This window comes from Siphateles boraxobius, unplaced genomic scaffold, assembly GCF_051911475.1.
Source record: "Siphateles boraxobius isolate OS27281-9 unplaced genomic scaffold, OSU_SipBor_1 16, whole genome shotgun sequence".
Classification (NCBI taxonomy): domain Eukaryota; kingdom Metazoa; phylum Chordata; class Actinopteri; order Cypriniformes; family Leuciscidae; genus Siphateles; species Siphateles boraxobius.
In genome coordinates, this window is record NW_027508766.1 from 16132491 (window position 1) to 16156453 (window position 23963).

The following is a 23963-nucleotide window of genomic DNA, read 5'->3' on the forward strand; positions in this document are numbered from 1 at the left end:
ACTAAGTTTGTTAGCTTGTTAAACCAGCTGAAAACTATCGTGGCCAGGCTTTGAGACTTAGTTGACACCAGCTAAGACCAGCAAACACGATCAACTCAGTTTAAGATGTGATATTTTGTTCAGCAGTTCCATCAGCTGGTCTAGATCAGCCTATGACCAGTAGGAGCAACCAGAAACCATGTACTATAAAATCACTTTAAGCTGGCTCTAACTGCTGGATTTTCCAGCAGTGGAAGATCACAGGTCCAAATATGTAAGAAAAAAAATCCAAATGTAGCCAAATGTAAAATCCAGATCTTGTTTCTTACAGATATAACTGTATTTGCGACTCGGGATGGAGTGGTATCAACTGTGACATCAATAACAATGAGTGTGAGTCCAACCCCTGTATGAATGGAGGGACCTGTAAGGACATGACCAGTGGCTACGTCTGCACATGCCGCGCTGGCTTCAGTGGTTCGTATCATTCATTCTGCTAATGTACTGTAACTATATGGGATGCCCTTTGACCCACATATCTAACTCTTTCTAACGTTTGATTACAGGTCCCAACTGCCAAACTAATATCAATGAATGCGCCTCCAACCCTTGCTTGAATCAAGGAACCTGTATTGATGACGTGGCCGGATATAAATGCAACTGTTTGCTGCCTTACACTGGTATGAGTTTAGCTTTATTCATGACAATTTTATCAGTATGTAGCTTTGACTGTTTAGCTGTTTTAACAAGGGTTTCATAAAGTGTGTTTTGCGAACCCCTGGGAGTTCAGGAGTTGATGAAAAGCTAACAATTAATTAAGTCAATTAAAAGTAAATTGAGTTTTAATAAAAATTTTAAATGAAAGTTTATATATATATATAAACCAAATAAAATTCTCAAAAAAATAGATATAAAAAATACTTTTTTGTTTACCTGTATGTCATGTGACTCATATGACTCCACATCAGAGAACATCCAAATGTATTGTTTAATTATTGAAAAGTAACATAAAATCTCAGGGGGTAATTGATTTATACTGTTTATTGATTTATCCCTGATTTATACTGTTTTTTTGTTTGTTTGTTTGTTTAAGTACTGACAAATATTGATAAAATAAAGATCTCCTCTGGTTATATATTTATTAGGGCTGCAACAACTAATCGATAAAATCGATTATAGTCGATTATGAAAATCGTTGTCAACGAATGTCATTATCGATTAGTTGGTCTGCTTACGTCACGGGGAGCGTTTACTGGTACGCACACACACGCAAGGTCTGTCTCCCTCAGGCGCTCTGCCGAGCGCGCGCGCTACACGGTTTGGAGCAGTCTCTTCTGTCTCGCATGCGCGCTCTTGCTTGCGCGCTCTAGATTTCGGGAGTTTTAACTAATTCGCGGGCATCAGGGAGCCGCAATCAATATGCGGAAGACTCCCGGGACTTCCGGGATCTTGGGATGTCTGTATTTTGTCTCGAGCATCAGGTTGCGCAATCAGTTCGCTCGCAACGTAAGTGATGGATTAAAATAGCGCTACCGCAGAAATAGGTTAAATTAAAACGGTCTTTACAAAGCGAAGCACTAAATATAAAGGCAGTTAATAACAGCAGCAGTAAAATATTGTTTTTTAGTCACTGTACTCAGTGGTTTTCAGCGAATGCTTGTGCACTAATGCATACTTTCTCCTGTCCTTTACTCAAGCCTGTTAGCTTGCTGGGTAACGTTACCTCCATTCCGTTCTCTTTTTATAGCATTTGTCTACTAAGTTTTAATTGTTTTTCAAACGCGATCTACTGCGGCTCTACGTTCACACAATTGTTTTCAGTCTTTCTATATTTATTTAATCAATTTATCCTTATATTATTCTTTTATATATTATATATAATATATATTATATTCTTTATCCTTATATTCCTTATATATAATTAATTTTAAATAAAAATTAAATGAATTATATATTTTAGATGTTTTTAGTTTGTTTTTAGTTCAGATATTCACATCTGAACAACATGTCTGTGTAAATTTGTTTTAACAAAAATTGTGTTAAAACATAATATGTTGGATATCATTTTTTTAACAATAATCATGTTTGTCAACTTGCCATCAGCAATTATCATTAAAAACAATGCAAATATTGATATAAGTAAAACTCAATGTGTGGCTTTTGCACTTTTTAAAGTACACTTTTACACATAAATACCCTGATTTACGGTTTTATTTAGTTATAATAAAAAAAAAATCTAATTTAATTTCTATCCGATTAATCGATTAATCGAAAAAATAATCGTCCGATTAATCGATTATCAAAATAATCGTTAGTTGCAGCCCTAATATTTATATATATAGTTTTCTTCTAAACAGCCAATAGCCTTTAGTTTAAGACACAGCTGTGATCAATGAGTTGCTAGTGAGAAGAGGATATTTTCATTCTAGAATAATTTTTTAATAACAAAATTTGAGATACACCTGAGTGTGCTAGATGATTAATCAATATTTATAATCCATTTTCTTGAGGAGAAAATAAATGGCTGCTAAAAGTCACATTTTAAGACCTCAAAGCTATAAAAAAACAAGTTTACATAAAAAGTGGTTGTAGTTATTTATTAGTTGAATAATTAAAAGCCTGAAAAACTAAAAACTTCACATATAATTTTATATTTGTCATACCACCTTAACTGATAGTTTGCTCGTGAAGCTACAATTACAATGTCAGGAACAAGAGACCCTCCTCCATCAATCTAGTCCCTGTTTGTTGACAATGGCCCCTCAATGAGCCCTGCAAGTATCTCTGTTGACAATACAGGAAAATGTGATTTCAGCAGACGATACATTCTTTCCTCTCACAGTGTTATTTAACAAAACAGAAAATGATGTTCTGCCTCTGGAACAGAAATGATATTAATTCCCAGTGACTTTATTTTTTTGGAAAAATCCACACAGCATCATATCAAGAATAACAAGAATCTGTTCGTACCAGGGTGGGAACAGTAGCCTGTCATGTTTCCTGTTTGCCCTACTTCCTCTCTCACAGAAACGCAAATGGCCAGACAATGGCAGGAAAACCTGCTGGCTTCCTGCAGGGTCCGGCCGTCGTGGAAACAGATAGGCCAAATGTGCTCTGCTTAGCTAGGACTGACAGGCTAATCTCCAACAGAGAAAAGAGGAGTCGAGACAGAACCTGTGCTGAAACATAGTGTCACCTTCTAAATTTAGGCCTTCTTAACGGAAGAACGTCACCTCTTAAATGCAAAAAGAAAACACCTTGAAAGACAGATTTATGCATAGAAAAACAACATATCCAATCTGAATGGAAGGTGTTTTAATGCCTTGTATTTCGATATTTAATCTTCCAGGTGAGAACTGTGAGACCCTGTTGGCCCCGTGCAGCCCTAAACCTTGCAAGAATGGAGGTGTATGTAAGGAGTCTGAAGACTACGAGAGCTTCTCTTGTGTGTGCCCTGAGGGATGGCAAGGTACAAACTTCACAAACCTAACTGGAAATTCTGTCCTAGCATCAATACCATGCATAACTGTATTCATATTTTGCGCTCTCCCTCTTGTAGGCCAAACGTGTGAGGTGGACATTAACGAATGTGTCAAAAACCCTTGTCTAAATGACGCCATCTGTCAAAACTCTATTGGCAGCTACAAATGCAGTTGCAGATCGGGCTACACTGGCCGCAACTGTGATACGGACATTGACGACTGCAAGCCCAGTTAGTGTCCTTTTTCATCCTTATTTCGATCTAGTGCAGGAGTGTCAAGCTCAGATTCCTGGAGGGCCACTGCTCCAAACCTAATTAAACACACCTGAACCAGGTAATTGAGGTCTTCAGGATTACTAGAGACATCAGGTGTTTTGGAGCTACATTTTGCAGGGCAGTGGCCCTCCAGGAGCGGAGTTTGACACGTGATCTAGTGTATATTGTCGTGGGGACATTTATTATTCTTAATAATATTGATAAGCTTTGACTACATTGTATGAAAACTGAACTGAGCTGGACTATGACATCACTGTTTTCTCTAGAGCTGCTGTACAGATAAATGAACTGACGTTTACACGACAATGATGTACTAAAAACTGAAACGTTTTTTTTCTTCCTCAACAACGTTATCAAAATTATTCCCGTTCACAAGGATCCATGAAAATGACTAAAAACGCTATTATGCATGCCAGACAAGTAACTGGCAATGTCGCTTTGTAAAGAAAGACTACACGCCTGTGCACATGCGCATTCAAGCGCACATACCTATAGACTAAACATGTAATACGCACGTGCATGCCGTCACCGCTTTGATTTTCCATTCACGTTTTTGAATTTTATATGGAGATGATAATCGGTATCGTTTTCAAAAACCTGTTTCAAGCGCTTTATAAATAAAGGTGAGTTGACTTGACTTGATGTCTAACCTCGTCTTTTTCTTCTAGACCCTTGCAGCAACGGTGGCTTCTGCAAAGACGCAGTGAATGCCTTCACTTGCACCTGCCTACCAGGTTTCCGGGGCAGCAGATGTGAGGAGGACATTAATGAATGTGATAGTAACCCGTGTAAAAATGGTGCGAACTGCACTGATTGTGTGAACAGTTACACATGTACCTGTCCACCTGGATTTAGTGGGATTCACTGTGAGAACAACACACCTGACTGTACTGAGAGGTAACAACTGCACTTATTTGTGGCATGTGTATAAGTTTTCAAGTATAAATACTGAACTTTGCCAACATGAAAATTTTTCGGCTACAACAGACAATTGTTACAACATGCCAAGAGGCAACAAGTCAAACCCATCTTCACTCTCTTATAATTATATCAACAAAGCAGTAGTAGATACACACCAAAGAACAATTGGCCAATCTAAAATTCAAACCCTGTATGCCATTCTGCACAACAATATAGGTGTCAATGTGATGTCTTGGGCAAACTCACAAAACAAGAACTGGCTGAACAACATGGGTGACTCTACAAGATTATACCAAAAAAAATCACTTGTAAAACATAATTAGCATTAGACTAATAACTAACTAAAATGTGTATTTCTCCTACTTGCACAAAAAAAATATATAAAAACCTAAGATGTTTAATACAAAATGCATAATTAAAATACTAAATTCACTGGAGAAAAACTATTTTTCCCTAAATATAATGTAGACTGCTACATGGCACAATACCTGACCACTTTGACCAAAATGCCGATATCACAAATGGAAAATACTTACAAATATTTTTTTTATTTTTTTTTTATTTATAAATTCATATTTTATTCAGCAAGGACAGTGACAGGAAAGACATTTATGATGTTACAAAAGTTTTCTTTTTCAAATGAAAAAAATCCTTCTTTTTTACACAGATATATTAAGTAACTGTTTTCAACATTGAAAATAATAAGAAATGTTTCTTGAGCAGCAAATCAGCATTTTAGAATGATTTCTGAAGGATCATGTGACACTGAAGAATGGAGTAACGATGCTGAAAATTCAGCTTTGCATCACAGGAATAAATTACATTTTCTAATAAATTAAAATAGAAAACAGCTATTTTAAATTCTAATAATATTTCAAAATATTACTGCCTTTGCGGTATTCTTGATCAAATGAATGCAGCCTTAGTGAGCATAAGAGACTTCTATTAACCAAAATCTAATAGACCTAGATAGAATACTGTCATTCTAACATGCAAAGACAATTCAATATTATGCCTCCATACATGGCTATCAGGAAACCACTGATCTCAGCTCAGTTTTCAGAACCTGTTTGTTAAAATCAGAAAACTGTTCTGCCTCATGATAAAGTGTACCAGATAAAAGCTCTAGCTCTCCGTCTTCCTCTGTTGTTCATTAGCGCCCCCTCTGGTGAACAAAGGACAGTGCAATCAGGGCAGCATCACAGCTCATTATAAATTACCTGAGAAACTAATCGATGTTAAATTAATGTACATCAGTAATGTAAATGATGTTAAAATAATGTACCCCCACCCCGCCCACAGCTCTTGTTTTAATGGTGGCACATGCGTGGATGGCATCAACAGCTTCACTTGCCTGTGCCCAGCTGGGTTCACTGGTAACTACTGCCAGCATGACATCAACGAGTGCGACTCCAGACCCTGCATGAATGGAGGCACCTGTCAGGACAGCTATGGCACATACAAGTGCACCTGCCCTCAGGGATACCATGGCCTCAACTGCCAGGTAACAAATCACAGATATGGACAAATTTTAAAGTTTAGTATGCACCCATCTTACATTTATTGCTTTCACAGTGTTACACTAGCTGCGTTTACATGGACCCTAATCGAATTGTAATCAGACTAGTTGCACAGTCTGATTTTGTTGTTAAAAAAGTCACATGTAACCACATCAATCGGAATGAATTGGCAAATCCGTATAATTTGGATTGTAAAGGGTGGTTCAAACCTTTTTTAAATTGGTTTTGATAGGACATATTAACTTAACACTTGTCCTCATTGGAAACCAAAACTGGAATGTTCTGCGCATGTGCAATGAAGTAGTAATGGAGTAAGGATGCATAACGAGTGGGACAATGTGTTGTTGCTGTTGAATAGTGTCAAAGATGACTGTTTTGTCAATCTAAAATTCTCCTTCCACTCATTCTCTGTGAAGTGCTGCAGGACAACATTGTCCTACCAGTTCTTGATTGGGAATCTCATCCACAGACGCCTTGATTTGGGCGACGGGAGGGGAGGGGCTTATTTACCGCTTGATGCATATAAGCACAAAGCTTTTGTGTGCTCGTCATTTTATAATGAGGACCTGAAAGATACATTTTACGTCTGCTTTTTAAAACAAAGAAAAGAAGCAATGGTTGGAGGATGTGCCAACAGTTGGAAAGATAAATTCCAATTTGAAGCTTGTGACATTTAAACACACATATCAACCCAATCACTTTATTTAGCCTTCAAGTAAACACTATGTTCTGATTCATCAAGTTAAACAAAAGGTGTCTATGAAAACGTAGCTAATAGTTGAATAGTTATATTAAAAAGAAAATATATTCTGTAGTATAACTAAAAAAAATGGCTGAAAATTGCTCAAAATAAATGAACATTTTAATTTGCACAATATTAACTTAAAAATAGTAATATATATATATATATATATATATATATATATATATATATATATATATATTATATTTCTGTTAATTCCACTTGTTTTAAGTAGTCGATGCCAGTAACTTAAAAACTGATTGATCTATTAACTCTGTATTGCTTTAATATAATTTTTAATTTTTTAGCATAAGTTAACTAGTTAACTAATGAATACAACTAGTTAGTTGTATGTTAACATAAATGAATGCACTGTGAACTAACATGAACACTAAATTTTTTACCAACTAACATTAACTTGTTTATAAATGTTGTAAAACTATATTGCTCATCGTTAGTTCATGCTAGTTAAAGCATTAACTAATGTTAACAAATGAGAGGCGTAGTTTAAACCGATCTATCCTTAATTCATATCAGCGCTTTTTTGAACTTTAACAATAAGATAAGATAAGATAAAAGAGATTTTAACTCATAGATGCATGTTAAAATGCGAACACTGGATGAATTCTCGTCTTGCAGGAGCTGGTGAACTGGTGTAAGCCGTCTCCCTGTAAGAATGGAGGTCTCTGCAGACAGAGCGGCACTAGATACAGCTGCCAGTGTCAGACAGGCTGGACTGGTTTATACTGTGACGTCCCCAGCGTTTCTTGCGAGGTGGCCGCCAAACAGCAAGGTAGGTTTGTTTGTATAAAAGAAAAAATCTTTGGCACTTACCACACATTTTGGTGAGGCTGTTCAGCGTTTAACCAATCTGATGTGATGTTTGCTTCTCCCACTTTTAGGTGTAGAGGTGGTGCGGCTGTGTCGTAACTCTGGCCAGTGTCTGGATGCTGGAAACACACACTACTGTCACTGTCAGGCCGGATACACAGGCAGCTACTGTGAGGAGCAGGTGGATGAATGCATTCCCAATCCTTGCCAGAACGGAGCAATCTGCACCGACTACCTGGGTGGCTATTCCTGTGAAGTAAGTGGTTAGGGAGACACTAGGGAGACGAAGACACTTTAGGTTAATGCCCGCTAAATCGCCCTTCTTTATAAAAGAATTGCTTGTTTGGCAAAGATGGAAGAAACCGCCAAGTAAACAGAAACAGGCTTGCTTTATGTTTGCCATTAATTCACCTCGCTCTTTCTCTGGTTTTTTGAAGTGCGTGCCAGGTTATCATGGAGTGAACTGCTCTGATGAGATCAATGAGTGTCTGTCTCAGCCCTGCCAGAACGGGGGCACATGCATCGACCTGATCAATACCTACAAATGCTCCTGTCCCCGGGGAACACAAGGTCGGATATCACTTCCTCTGTTTTGCTTTTTTTGCCCATTCCATACTTCATTAATTAGGTCTTAACTGTTATCAGCAGGCTTAGATGATTCTATTTGATTGATGTAGTCATGCTTAATTACGTCTCATAGATGGAGTTTCAATTTCATAAAATGGATGGAAACTTTCAAAAAATGTGTGTTATATTACCCAGTTGCATTAAAGTTAATTGTCCTTTCTCTGTCTCTAGCTCTGTGAATTTAAGGCATCATAGGAACACTCAAAACAAGAGAAACGCCAATATTAATATATATTGATCTTCATTTTTTTTATTTTTAACTTAATTCCTTTCTTTATATTAACATAATTATACTAATAACATTTATAAATAAAATGTTTGAAACTTATAAATATGTTTTTTTTATTATATTTAATTTTATATTATTCTACACATTTAATTAGTTTTGAATTTTCTAAAATCAGTGTTTTTTAGAACAAATTTTATTTTTTACAGTTTTATTTTTAGGCTTAGAATATCACATTTTTAGCTTAGCAACATGCTAACATCAAATTCTAACATTTAACTCTAGGGTGAATCAAAATATAACCAACTTGGATTTGAAGTGAAACAAGTATTTGAAAAATCAGACAACAACAAAAAAGTACAACCCCATGCAGCATTGTGAATGAAAATCAGAATACAAACCATGTATAAATATGGACCTGTAATTTTAAAGATGTTGATTATGTATATAGATAATAATAATAATCTCCATGTCCCTATGGAGAAAAAGGAATGGGATTTTGACTTCCAGAACCCGACTGTTGCACTCTGCCTCTGTATTCCATACATTCCATATTTTTTTATTCCATATTATTCTGCCTTAGAGGACAGCTGATACATAGGCAGAATACAGCAAGGAGCAACAGAGCCTATATTTACATCTCTGCCAGAGTGTGTTAGAGCAGCTTTTATTACACTTTTGCCCTCCGCTCCTCTCTCAGGTGTGCACTGCGAGATCAACATTGACGACTGCACACCCTTCACCGACCCCGTCACCCATGAGCCCAAATGTTTTAACCAGGGCCGCTGTGTGGACCGTGTGGGTGGGTACCATTGCATCTGCCTGGCTGGATACGTGGGGGAGCGCTGTGAGGGTGACGTCAACGAATGCTTGTCCAACCCTTGTGACCCTCGTGGCACGCACAGCTGCATCCAGCTCACAAATAACTACCGCTGCGAGTGTCGCACAGGGTACACAGGTACAGCACAGGCTACTGTGGACCATTTCTTCTTCGATTTAGAGATTAACGCTACTCTCTGATCCTGGTGTCAAAATGTGTAAAAGCCTTGCTTGTGTATCCCTACAGGTCAGCGCTGTGACAAAGTGTTTGATGGCTGTAAGGGGAAACCTTGTCGTAATGGAGGCACCTGCGCTGTGGCTAGCAACACTCCTCATGGCTTCATCTGCAAATGTCCACCGGTTGGTCACATTCTCTGATACAGTACATATAGCTAGCGGTCCTTGGAACCTGATTTGCATCATTTCGATCCTGTTCTCAACTTTTCTGCCTTATTATTTCATATCCATTACATAGGATATGAACTAATTGTGCAGATCATATACACATCATTTACATAAATGTGGCATACAATAATTATTAAATGGAATATTTAACTTTTCCATTTTAGTCACAAGAACGCAGATTCATTCTAATATAATTTTCTAAAGTTATTTTCATTCTGTACATTCATACATCATTCAAAAGATTTTTTTTTCTTTTCATTTAAAGAAATGAATACTTTTATTGAGCAAGGATGCATTAAATTGATAAAAAAAAGGAACAGACTTTTTTGTAACAATGTAAGTATTTACTATTTTAAAAGAAATGCTTTTCAATTTTTTTTATTAATCAAATAATCCATTTTTTTTTAATTCTTGTACTGTACATAGTTTTCACAAAAATATTATGCAGCACAACAGTTTTCAACATTGATAATAATAAATGTTTCTTGAGCACCAAATCAGCATATTAGAATAATTCTGAAGACTTATGTGGCACTAAAGATGCTGAAAATTCAACTTTGCAATCAAACGGATGAATTACATTTGAAAACATATTAAAATAGAAAATAGTTGTTTATATTATATTTAAAATTGTAATCATATTTCACAATATTACTGTTTTTACTGAAATTTTGATTAAATAAACTTAAAAAATCTTACAGAGCCCAAATGTTTATATAGTACTCCATAGCTTTGCTAAAAAAAATGTCACTAAACTCTAATAAATACATTTGGTAATTTGTGTATGTCACGTTTAGGGTTTTACAGGCTCAACCTGCGAGTATGACGCTCATGCTTGTGGGAGCCTCCACTGCAAAAATGGCGGTACATGCGTTTCTGGTTACAAGAGCCCCAAATGTCTGTGCACCCCTGCCTTCACTGGTCCTGAGTGCCAGTATCCCACTGAGGGCCACTGCACCACCAATCCCTGCTACAACGGAGGCACGTGCGAGTATATCTCAGAGGTCCCATACTACCACTGCATCTGTCCTACTGGCTTCAATGGCCTCTTCTGCCACATCTTGGACTACAGCTTCCCAGGCGGCTCTGGTCGAGACATCACACCTGCTCCAGAAGTGACGGCGAGCTGCGAGATAGCAGAGTGTGAAAACAAGAAGGGCAATAAGATCTGTGACAGCGCATGTAATAATTATGCCTGCGATTGGGATGGAGGGGACTGCTCACTGAACTTCAATGACCCGTGGCAGAACTGTTCGGCCGCGCTGCAGTGCTGGCGCTATTTTAATAACGGGAAGTGTGACGAACAATGTCACAACGCTAGATGCCTCTACGATGGATTTGACTGCCAGAGACTGGAGGGCCAGTGCAAGTGAGTGCTATCTGAGAATTTGTAACACTAAGTTTCAGTGCAAGGTTTCAGTGGGTTTCTTGTTTGAACTTCAAACAGTTTGAAGCTAAAAGGATCATGCTGAAGAGAATTTGTCAGGGAGTTTTCCAATTGTGATTGCAGGTCTGGAAAAAACCCATGGATTTCTTTTTCTAGCTGAGCTCAGCTATGAAATATTTTTCAGTTAGAATTTTCTATTAAAATATTTTTATTTTCTAAGCTTAAATTTTTATGAAATGAGTTTTAAAATCCAGTCTTAGTCAGTGTTTTTAAAATGGCTATTAAAATTTGTACAAAAAATAAATAAAATTGTCTATGGACTCATGGGCAGTGCTCTGAAGTGTAGTGTGGTTGCGCTTCGGGCGACCCGTGTTCCAGGTCGTGGTCTTTTCCCAACCACGCTCCCCCTCTCTCTCCCACTTCACTTCTTGTCCTCACTCCAGCTATACTCTGTAAATAAAGGAACAAGCTTGTAGTCTAGCCATCAAGACCAGCTTGGGAAAGCTAATAGCCATAAATTGCCATCTAGAAACTTTTATAAAAGCAGAATCATAAGCTTTTTATCTCTGTTTTCCATGCCATTTCTAAACTGTGCTCTCCTCTCTCATAGTCCACTCTACGACCAGTATTGCAAAGACCACTATTCAGATGGCCACTGTGACCAGGGCTGCAATAATGCAGAGTGCGAATGGGACGGGCTGGACTGTGCCAACAACATTCCCGAAAAGTTAGCTGCAGGACTCCTGGTTGTGGTGGTCCACATTATGCCCGAGCAGCTCCGAAACAACTCCTTTGGATTTCTGCGGGAGCTCAGCAGAGTGCTCCACACCAACATCGTTTTCCGGCGTGACAGCAAGGGAGAGGAAATGATCTACCCGTATTACGGCAACGAGCAGGAGCTGAGGAAGCACAACATCAAACGATCACTAGATGGCTGGAACGGTGCTTCTAGCAACGTCATGAGCTCGGTAAAAAGCAGTATTTACAATATAGTTGTGGAAGGAGGGAGAAAACGCAGAGAACTGGACGAGATGCAGATCAAAGGGTGCGTATGCTACAACTGAGCCCTCATCTGCTTTAAAAATATGTTTGAATATAAATCAATAAAAATCATGCTTTTTATTTCCATCAGCTCGGTGGTATACTTGGAGATAGACAACCGCCAGTGCTACCAGCAAACCTCTGAGTGCTTCCAGAATGCGAACGATGTGGCTGCTTTCCTCGGAGCCCTGGCTTCCAGCGGCAATCTGAATATGCCTTACGTCATCGAGGCCGTCACAAGTGAGTGTTTGGCACGAGTATTGTCGTGTGCCTCACGTCTTCCCATAATGCCCTTAATCAAGACTAGGCCTCACATCTTACTGCATGTATTCAGTAGCAACCCCCCTTGCCAACCTTTAACCCCACCGCCTCCTACCGCGGATTACAGGGATCACTTTGAAGTTTGTGCGTTTCTTCCTTATAACAATGAAGAAAATGTTCTTTGTGCATTAGACAGACTAAGCAATCAATGCGGCAGTCTGAGGGCAGATCCACTGGCTCCAGGCACCGAAAATAGCTAATTGATGCAAATCATGTCAACTCATTTGGCCCAACAAGACACTCTCACATACATGCATATCACCAATACATGGCATGAATCTAAAATGATGGGGGGCTGCTGCAACCTTAACCTTGTTGAATGTACCAGACTTAATGCATCTCCAAGGGTTTAGGTGAGCAGAGTTTATCATTTCAAAATCGTTAGTGGAGAGAGCTTGAAAAAAGAGAGGAGAAAAATTGATCGGGAGTGTGCTAGAAGTTGGGAGTCTTTGTTATCTCGAAAATCCTAATAAATCCTTCGTCTTTACAGCTTAAAGTGTGCGCGGTAATTTGAAGTTCATTAATCCCTCCCTTTTTTTCCCTTAAAGAAGAACGGGTAAAGTTGTCTCCTGGTACCCTGGGCTGAGAAAGGGGAGAGGAGGTGTTCTTTCTTTTCTCTTTTTTCTATCCTCCTCCTTTTCTTATTTGCTAGCTCCTTCTTTTTGATGAGAAGCGGTTAGCAATTCTGATTAACACGAACGCGTGCCTCGCTCTAGTTTGTCCGTCCATCTCCAGCGATTTGTGCCTCATCGTTGCGTGAGGAACATATTCTTGTCCCTTCTGTGGGTCTGACATGTGAACTGTGCTTCCTGTGGCAGGTAAGATTGATGGACCCTCGCCCATAGAGCTCTATCCGGTCTACGTGGTTCTGGCAGGACTGGCACTGCTGGCCTTTGTCGGCGTGGGAATGGTCGCTTCCCGTAAACGCCGCCGTGAACATGGTCAACTTTGGTTTCCGGAGGGTTTCAAGACTAGCGAGCCCAGCAAGAAGAAGAGGAGGGAGCCAGTCGGCGAAGACTCTGTTGGTCTGAGGTAGGTTCGCTGCGTCACCTTCCGATATCAAGTTTGAAGGGACAAATTATTATGGAGGACAACTTTTTCATTTGAAGTTATGATCATTTGTTGAGTTTAATTTAATTGACTAGTTTTAGGAAGAAAGTGGAGGCTGATGATCAGTTACAGCTTTTTGGCGTTAGAGCACAGTCTTTAAGTTAGTTTTGGTGGGATGTAGTAAAGTGCAAAAAAAAGTTATTTCAGCATGTTTAATGAGTTATTTTTCTGAAAACAGGCCACTTAAGAACTGTTCAGACATTTCATTAATGGATGACAACCAGAATGAATGGGGAGAGGAGGAACCATCAGACACCAAACGCTTCAGGGTGAGCAGAGCAACAGAAAGCACTATTATTTACATAATAGCGAATTTAAAAAGCCTCTTACAATGAACATTCTTGCATTAATTAATACAATTAATTAGAATTTTCAATCATTTATTCTCCTCTTTTAGTCTGAGGAGCAGGCGATTCTTGATTTAGATGATCAGCCAGATCACCGGCAGTGGACGCAGCAGCACTTGGACGCAGCCGATCTGCGAATCCCATCCATCGCTCCCACACCCCCTCAGGGCGAGATAGAGAGCGACTGCATGGACGTCAATGCCCGAGGACCAGGTTAGGCATTGTTGTATAATATATATATTTTATTTAAATCCCCCATGTAATAATGATTTTGTTATTGGATTTGCTGATCTCTCAATAACAGGAGAACAGTAATTATAATGTGAATTTAATTAGAATTATTTTTTAATATGTTTCTATTTATTTATAATAAAATATTATTAATTCACTCAAATTTAAATAACATTTTGAAATTATATCTTTCTATAAGGCTTATTATTAAACAATAACAATTTGATTACAATATGTTAACACACACACACACACACACATATATATATATATACACACATACATACTACTTACATATATATACTGTAGATACATACATATACATGGTAACACTGTTTAGGGTCCAATTGTCACCATTGACTAGTTGCTTATAAGCATGCATATTACTAGGAAATTGGCTGTTTATTAGTACTTATATTATTAGCAAATATTAATGGCTTATTCTGCTTGATCATATTCTACATCCTTTAATCCTAAATACAACTTAACAACTACCTTACTAACTATTAAAAAGCAGTAATTAGGAGTTTTCTGAGGCAAAGGTCATAGTTTATAGTTAGTTAATAGTGAGAACTGGACCCTAATCTAAAGTGTGACCACATACACACACATATTATACATCTTAAATGTGGCCTCATTGATCAGATAATTAAGTAGTTAACTATTAGATTTTTGCTTGATTTTTACAATCACATATCTATGCAGGGAAATCATGTTAATTATTTGCCTAACAGATATGAAAATCTTCATTTAAATTTTTTATGAGAACTCAACCTGCTTAAAATTCTTGATTGTGGATTACACCTGTTCCTCGGTTTGCATATAGTGTGTGTGCGCGCTGTCGAGTGCTGGGATGAGGAACTGAATTGAGCTCTAAGTAGGACTTAATGCTCAGGGCCCTGTGGGAAAAGGAATCCACTTCAAAGGCTCTGACTGAAAGATGTAAACCCCGAGGGACTGAGCACATTTTTACCAGTCTTAACGATTCATCCTGTGATATTCTGCTTACATGTGTTTTGCTAATTAAAACTCTTTATGAAATGCTCTTCTCTTTTTATAAGCACCAATATACCCCTGACAACACTTTAAGATAGTCAAAGGCAACATTCTTTTGGTATCTCTTTGCAAGCTGTTTTTCCTTTTTTGCTCTTTGTGTGGATTGATGTTTTTAAATCGACCAAATCAGGCCTGATTTGGGAATAGCTATTCTTTTGAAGCCGTGAAGCCCCCGTCGAAGTCAGAAAAGAAAGCAGCTTTTCAGAGATGATAATACTCAGTTTTACCAGCGGTGGAAATTTCAAAGTGTGGCCCGCGTCCCTGAGCTTTACCAAACCGCCACGCTTGATTACAATCCGTTATCGAAGCGATCTGGGGTGATTGAGAAAGCCAGTGCGTCAAATCCTACTTCGATTTGTTTGTTTCTTTGCCGTTGCTTTGGTCCATCACTTTAAGGAAAACATTTCTTTAGATTGCCGTCAGGCTAGTCCTACTCAAAGGAAAGTTTTTGGCTGTTCAAAGGAGTTTCATTTGTCTCAGGTTTTTTTCTTTAAACTGTTTAGTAGAAATAACAATGAGAACTGGACATGGGGGGGGGGGGTCTTCATGGAATTTAGAATTTGAAAAATGAAAGTCTCCTTTGTATAAAGCATCAGATTCATAAATAAATGTAAAGGCAAACAGACCTTCACTCTCTTTTTCTTCTCTAGATGGCTTTACTCCTCTCATGATCGCATCCTGTAGTGGAGGAGGGCTAGAAACAGGGAACAGCGAGGAAGAGGAGGATGCTTCTGCAAACGTCATCAATGACTTCATCTACCAAGGTGCCAACCTTCACAACCAGACAGACCGTACGGGTGAGACGGCTCTACACCTAGCTGCCCGCTATGCCCGCTCGGATGCTGCCAAAAGGCTCCTGGAGGCCAGTGCAGATGCCAACATCCAGGACAATATGGGACGGACTCCATTACATGCTGCTGTGGCTGCAGATGCACAAGGAGTCTTCCAGGTATGTGAACCAGGACTGCATGAAGGAATACAGTATAAATGAAGGTGGTTTAATATTCTGTGTTTCCATCGACTGATGATTCCTAAGCATGTTAACCTTTGACCCTTATGCAGATTTTGATACGGAACCGTGCCACAGACTTAGATGCCCGAATGCATGATGGCACCACACCTCTGATACTGGCAGCAAGACTGGCGGTCGAGGGTATGGTGGAGGAACTCATCAACTGCCATGCTGATGTCAATGCCATTGATGATTTTGGTATGACTATTACACTGCCTTGCATGGCACTTGACTTAAAAACCTTTCTTAATTATCTGATCTAAAGGTTAATTTTAAAATGCTTGTAAATAATTTTGCTAACAAAGAAAAATTGTGCTAATGAATTTATTAATAAATAGATAAATTATTAATAATAATAATTGTACAAGATTATTATTATCATTATTACTTAATGAATTAAATCAGAAAACAGCCCAGGTAAAAAAAAGTGTCCAACAAAGACCAGTTGGCACCTCATGAAGTTGCTTGAGATAAGATAAGATACATGTATATCTAAGATATACAGTTTAAAAAAAATATGGGTCATTAAGATTTTTTATTAAATAATTTTTGACTGCATTAAATTGCTATATATATATATATATATATATATATATATATATATAAATGCTGTTTTTCTGAACTTTCCAGAATCCTGAAAAAATCATGGGTTCCACAAAAAAATATTTAAAAAGCACAACTGTTTTCAACATTGATAATAATAAAGAAATGTTTATTGAGCAGCAAATCAGCATATTGGAATGATTTCTGAAGGATCATGTGACACTGAAGCCTGGAGCAACAATGCTGAAAATTCAGTATTGCCATCATAGGAATAAATTACATGTTAAAATGTATTTAAATAAAAAAGACAACCATTTTAAATTGTAGTAATATTTCACAATATTACTGCTTTTATTAAATAAATGCAGCCTTGGTGACGATAAAAGAGAGAAAATTACCAACCCCAAACTTTACGTTTTTTGATTTGTGTATTAATTTTGATGACTTAACAATAAAAAGATAATAATTAAAGTTAAGTCCAAACATTTGACTTTTAATGTATATACTATGGCAAGATAACTGTCAGATTTATCACCATTGTATGCTGCTAAAGCACTTTCTGTTTGTGCTACAGGTAAATCTGCTCTTCACTGGGCAGCAGCTGTGAACAACGTAGAAGCGGCAATGGTGTTGCTTAAGAACGGAGCAAATAAAGATATGCAGAACAATAAGGTAAGCAGCACTTGCTTTTCTTTAATCACAAATAATGCTTTGTGTTACTGTAGACATTCACATTATACTCAGATTAACATCATAGCACAAAACCATTGTCAATTTCAAAATGCTTTTAGCTTACCAATTATTTTCCCACGTTCAGGAGGAGACTCCTCTATTCTTGGCAGCAAGAGAAGGAAGTTACGAGACTGCTAAAGTCCTGCTCGAGCATTTTGCTAATCGGGAGATCACCGACCATATGGATCGGCTCCCACGGGATATCGCTCAGGACAGAATGCATCACGACATCGTGCGGCTCATCGATGAATATAACCTGGTCCGTAGCCCTCCCATGCACAGCGCCCCCCTCTGCACCACCCTCTCCCCACCTCTCTGCTCTCCCAACGCCTTCATGGGCAGCATGAAGTCCTTACAAAGCAAGAAGCCCCGCAAGCCCAGCACTAAAGGTATTGGTTGTAAGGATGGCAAAGACATGAAAGTCAAGAAGAAGAAGACACAGGATGGAAAAGGACATTTGCTAGACAGCTCGGCCGTGCTCTCGCCGGTGGATTCCTTGGAGTCGCCCCACGGGTACATATCTGATGTCGCCTCCCCACCGCTAATGACTTCACCCTTCCAGCGATCGCCCTCCATGTCGCTTAATCACTTACAAGGCATGGCAGATACCCACATGAGCGTCAACCATCTAGGCATGGGCAACAAGCAGGATCTGGCCCACATACAGTTCGATCCGTTACCCCCACGTCTCAGCCATCTGCCAGTGGCCGGTTCTAACAGCTCAAATGTCATGAACGGCCAATGCGAATGGCTTGGACGGATGCACGGTAGTATGGGTCCTCAAAATCAATTCGCAGCCATGAGGAACGCCTCAGGTCAGGCCAACCTTCACCAATCCGGCCTGATGACGTCCCTCCACAATGGCCGCCCCGCTACCCTGTCTCAGATTTTGAACTATCAAAGCCTCCAGAACGCGCACCTCACCACACAGCCGCATCTAATGCAGCAGATGCAGAACATGCAACAGAGAGCGCAGCAGACAGGCGTCCAGCTGCAGCACCAGAGCACCAATCCACCCAGTGGCGTTAGCCAGAACTTCATCGGTGGTGAGCTGGGTGGCTCGGAGCTCCAGCAGAGCGCAGGGAACAGCATGCCCATCCACACCATAATCCCCCAGGAGACCCAGTTGCTAAACCCGTCCTCTCTGGGCCCGAGCATGGCGGGCACGCAGTTCCTGACGCCACCTTCCCAGCACAGTTACTCAAACACCATGGATGCCAACACCCCCAGCCACCAACTCCAAGTGCCTGACCACCCTTTCCTCACGCCGTCTCCAGGTTCACCGGACCAGTGGTCCAGCTCGTCGCCCCATTCCAACATGTCTGACTGGTCGGAGGGCATTTCCAGTCCTCCCACCAGCATGCAGTCACAAATCGGACACATACCTGAGCAATTCAAATAGAACAATAAATTGAAAAAAAAAAAATGTAAGGGACACTCCATAAGCCTGCTTTACTGAAGGGTCATTAAAAGGCCTCTTGTACTAACCATATTTTTTTTTTATTTATTGATATTTTGTTATTTATACTTTTTTTTCACCATTTATTTTTACATTTGGGCAAAATAAATTATCTTGAAGAAGAAGGTCAATTTTTATAATGCAATGCTACTGACCTCGATACACTGTACTCGAATGTACACACTGGGTATTTATTGGTCATAAAATATGCCTGTTTTTTTTGTTTTTGTTTTGTTGATCGGCCATTTTTTAAAATTGATTTACACCTAATATTGTATAAATTTGAGAGCACGTTTTTTGTATAAAAAACTTCAGTGTTAAAGTAGATTTATGTTGTCTGAAACAAGCTGCTTTTCCGTTATGATTGAATTTCTTACACGTTATGTCGTCTGATATTTGTTTTGGTTAGGTTCTCATTCGTGTGTGTGTGTGTTACAAGGTTTATACTACAAATAAGTAGTGGTTTTATAATTGAACATTTGTATAGTTCAAATTGATTTTGCTCTTTCTTTCTATCTTGTATATTAAATTCCTGCAAAAAGCAGATTTCTTAATGTCCACTGTGAATGTGGATGTGAAAGCGAGGATCTGAGCTACTTACAGGAAATACTTCATATTGACTTGTATTAAACAGGTGCCAATATCAAGTGATCTGTATCTTTCCTCCCAATTTTTGTAGAACTGGTCACGTGACCAAAAGTGTCTGGGGCTTTATGGAGGTGTTTCAAATTGAACTTCTCTTTACTGTACTTCCAGTTTTGTATCTTCGTTTGAGCCTATGGCTAATGTAAATAGATATATTGTATGCATTTGTCATGTAAACAGGATTTTGTTTCAGAAATCTTAAGTGTGCCATGGAAATTTGAAATATTTTAATGCTATGTAGTTGTTTTCTATACGCAGAACGTCTATATATATATTTTTTTCTCAGTATCACTGGGGTAGAGACAAATATAATAAATTTAGGCTATACACACAAATCACTAGAGGATATGCCATATGAAATAACACAATTAGATGATTTATGACTCACTATTGACCGCCAATAGTTTTCCACAAAATCACAAAGACAAGTTAAATGGTCCCCATATCGGGCTGTGTCATGTATCCTCTTTAAGCCATCAGTACTTAAGTGTTCATCAGCTTTGAACCGCACCGAGTATACAATATCTGTAAATGTTACATATCTGCAAATGTGTAGTTTACATGCAGAGTATTTTCTGTCAGTTCTACTGTCTGTTCAAGTTTCTTTGCATAATAAAAGATACCTATGTGTATTCAGATTTCAGCCTCCTTTGTTGTATTTATCTGTCTTTCTTCCAATAACACTTTATTGTATGGCAAATTTATATTATTTATCAAGTGTATTTCTTTCACATTTTAGCTTGATTTATATCAAAGGTCAAAGCCTTTATAGACAGCAACTCAAAACAGATATATCAACAAAGTTATCATTGCAATAAAAAGTTGGGTTTGAATATCAAAGAAGTTTTTTTATTTTGTTCTTGTATTTTCATTACGAATATTTATATACTAGGGGCTCCTAATGGTTTTATTTCATTGGCCTGTCAACAGCGCCATCTGCTGCTGAGAGGACAAATGCCATCGTTGTAGGCCTACAAAAGCGGCCAATGAGCCTTCAAATGTCTACTTTAAGTATGCACTCATTTCGTGAGGCTCAGCTATAAAAATGTTGTTACATTTACATTGAATTCTTTTTGCATTGAATTATTGAAAATCCTTCAAATCTAATGAGGGTTCATCACACAGACCTTGAGGTTTGGGGGTAGGCGAGTTCGTTGTGATGTCACAAGAAAAATGAATTAATTCAAATAAAAAAATTGCAGAATATTAATGTATTGATACTGATAATAAATTATGCTGATGATTCTAAACCTTTGGGACCATCCTCTCAATATTCTTGAGGCAACAATTCACAATGCTAGATTTTGAATAATTATTTTTCTGACTATACCACCACTATACTTATTTTGAATAAGTAATTATATAACTAGTATGTTCTATATAGTATTAGTGTTTATAGTATGAATGTAATCCGAATGTACTAAATTCACCATGTTGTCATTATTATGTGACCTACAAGTGTCAGTTGTGTCGCTACACCTCCATTCACAAATCCTTTCCCGTGGCCTCATGGGATAGTAAAGTGTCCATTATATCCACACTTCAGAATCTCGCCAGAAGTAGGTCACCCGGGTACTTTTTGCCTACTCCTTTTATTGTATTGTGAATTTGGACATACTTATTTTGTCACATTTGTTTTTCGCCTACTATTATACAGCTGTTATCAAAATTATTCAACCCTTGAAATTAGTGTAAGTATACCCCAAAATTAAATAAACCCCAGGTTTATTGGTAATATTTACACTTTCAGTTGTTTGCAATGAACAAATCAAACAAAAGTAATTGAAGTAGTTCAACACAACAAATGTGTCAAGTTTCTCCATATTCAACTGAAAATGCAACTTTTGATGACTTCTGCAGTCTCAAAATTATTGAACCCCCTGAATAGAATCCCTCACAACAGCACAAATCTCCAAAACAGGTGTTATCTCAAGCACACCTGATGCAACTAATCAAGGGCTTCATTAGTTGCACCAGGTTTGCTGCTAGAACACATGAAATATCTGAAATGAAAGCTCTAGCGTAAATTCTGCCAGGAAGACTCAAATGTTACGTCACCCATTACGTTTTGGTCTAACCAAACATTATCTAATATTTGGAGTATAAAAGATCGGTCCTTACACATGTTTTAGTTCGCAGATGATGACACAAACATTCACCCCCATCCTCCCCACCACCACCAGGATGGTCCCTGTCCATACCTCTCCGGGGGACGGCTGCGCCCCTGCCTTCATCTTCAGAGTCCGCTACCCTCTGAATGTTTGCTACGGGTGGGGCCCGCTCCAAAGAACTTTATCTTTCAATATTTTTGCTTTCATTTGCTGGTCTATTAATTAATAAATGTCATTGTGATATTATCTTGCATTCCGAGTCTTTCTGGTAGAACTGGCTAGGTTTGTTGAGTGCCACGTTTGACTGCATGTTAGAAATATGGCAGAAGTCAAAAGTCAAAAGAATGGTCCAAAAAGTTAAGAGAAGATATCATCTCCCTTCACAAACAAGGAACAGGATACAAAAAGACAGTGAAGGGACTAAATGTTCCTAGAGTCAAGCATAGTTTGCAAATTCAAAGGTAAAGCAACAGTGGTTACACTTGGAGGGGGCAGCTATCAATGGCTGCAACTAGATTTCCGAGAAGGCAGGTTCAGAAAAACCCTAGAGTGACTGCAAAAGACCTGGAGCAAGACTTGGTGGCAACAGGCACTGAGGTTTCAGCTGCACAGTAAGGCGCATTCTAAACGCATGCCAGAACTCCAAGACGTTCACCACTACTGACCCAAAAGCAAAAGGAAAGCCGGCTTCAATTTGCTCCAAATCATATAAATAATCCACAGAGGTTTTGGGATTCTGTTCTGTGGGGCGATGAAAGAAAACTGGAACTTTTCAGCCCCATGGATCAGCTGTGTGTCTGGAGGAAGAAGAATGAAGCGAATGCTGAAAAGAAGACTCTGGCTACAGTTAAGCATGGTGGTGCTGAGTGATGTTCTGTGGCGGCTTTGTATCCTCTGGCACTGGAAACCTGTGTGTGGAAAGCAAGATGGATTCATTGAAGTATCAGGAAATCCTAGGAGAAATCCTAGGTCATGCCGTTAATGAGGAAGCTGAAGCTTGAACGTCATTGGACCTTCCTACAGGACAATGATCCCAAGCATACCTCAGATTTCAACAAGGCTTGGTTGCAGAAGAAGTCCTGGAAGATTCTACAGTGGCCATCAGTCACCTGACTTGAACCCCATGGAAAATCTCTGTTGGGATTTGAAGAAGGCGTTTGCAGCACACAAACCTAAGAAAATTACTGAACTGGAAGCCATTGCTCATGAGGAACGGGCTAAGATTCCTCAGAAACGCTGCCAGAAGCTGGTGTCTGGTTATACATCTCGATTGCAGAAGGTCATAACAGCAAAATATGTTCTACTAAGTACTAAAGATGCTTGCCATGAAGGGGTTGACTAATTTTTAGACAGCAGAAGTCATTAAAAGTTGGATTTTCAGTTGAATTTGGAAACCACTTGAAACATTTGTGTTGAGCTATTTTAATTACTTATGTTTGATTTGTTCATTGCAAACAGCGGAAAGTCTGTAAATTTAGCCAATAAACCTGATTTGCAATGCGGATTGAATAGTATGCCATTTCGGATGCAGCCATAGTGAAGGACTTGTTTCTGTCCATCATTGGTTGGATTGTTGTGGTTTGTTATTGCTGTGATTTAATGTGAGTGTCCTCACGGCAGTAAACGCATTATTAAGGAAAAGATGCCATTGCAAGAGGGAGGGGAAATAATTTTGATTAACGTTTATGATGGCACATGAATTAAACAAAAAAAAAGTGCACACACAAATAAGTTATAGTCCTGCATATAAATCCATTCCATTTAAAATAATAATAATAATAATAATTTCATGGTGTTTTTAACATTGTCTGCCTTTCAACCATTCTGGCCATTCAACTTGATTGATGCCAGTGTTCCCCGATGCACTGAACTCTGTGGAGTGAAGCGTCAAACTGCAGTGTTACTCGTGATGCATTCCACATAGGTTAAGTGTTGTAACATGGTGCTCATTTTGAATAAAATTTAAATGACTGTAGATAACACCTTTTGAGGTACAGCTAATCAATAACAGAAAAAAAACCAGCAACATAAATATGTAATAGAAACAGATTCTGTGCAACCTTAGGTACCGTGATTTATACAACATGTTACATAACTCTTCTGCAAAACTATCTGCAATGCATGCATCAAAAACAAATGTC

At 38.6% G+C, this 23963-nt stretch overlaps 1 protein-coding gene across 2 annotated transcripts in view; it reads left to right on the forward strand.

The window, feature by feature from the left end:
- Positions 1-20349, forward strand: part of notch1b (notch receptor 1b) — a 49470-nt gene extending 29121 nt beyond the window's left edge. For both annotated transcript variants that reach the window (XM_077231771.1, XM_077231772.1), the window contains exons 14-34: positions 311-456; positions 546-659; positions 3329-3448; positions 3539-3691; positions 4405-4633; positions 5960-6161; positions 7559-7712; positions 7822-8006; positions 8188-8320; positions 9304-9561; positions 9670-9782; positions 10625-11196; positions 11825-12259; positions 12347-12495; positions 13395-13608; positions 13865-13955; positions 14084-14246; positions 15971-16269; positions 16383-16530; positions 17450-17547; positions 17693-20349. In XM_077231771.1, the coding sequence (XP_077087886.1) occupies positions 311-456; positions 546-659; positions 3329-3448; positions 3539-3691; positions 4405-4633; positions 5960-6161; positions 7559-7712; positions 7822-8006; positions 8188-8320; positions 9304-9561; positions 9670-9782; positions 10625-11196; positions 11825-12259; positions 12347-12495; positions 13395-13608; positions 13865-13955; positions 14084-14246; positions 15971-16269; positions 16383-16530; positions 17450-17547; positions 17693-19009 (5293 nt within the window). In that variant the 3' untranslated portion in view covers positions 19010-20349. The remainder of the gene's footprint in view (positions 1-310; positions 457-545; positions 660-3328; positions 3449-3538; positions 3692-4404; positions 4634-5959; positions 6162-7558; positions 7713-7821; positions 8007-8187; positions 8321-9303; positions 9562-9669; positions 9783-10624; positions 11197-11824; positions 12260-12346; positions 12496-13394; positions 13609-13864; positions 13956-14083; positions 14247-15970; positions 16270-16382; positions 16531-17449; positions 17548-17692) is intronic.
- Positions 20350-23963: the final 3614 nt, after the last annotated feature.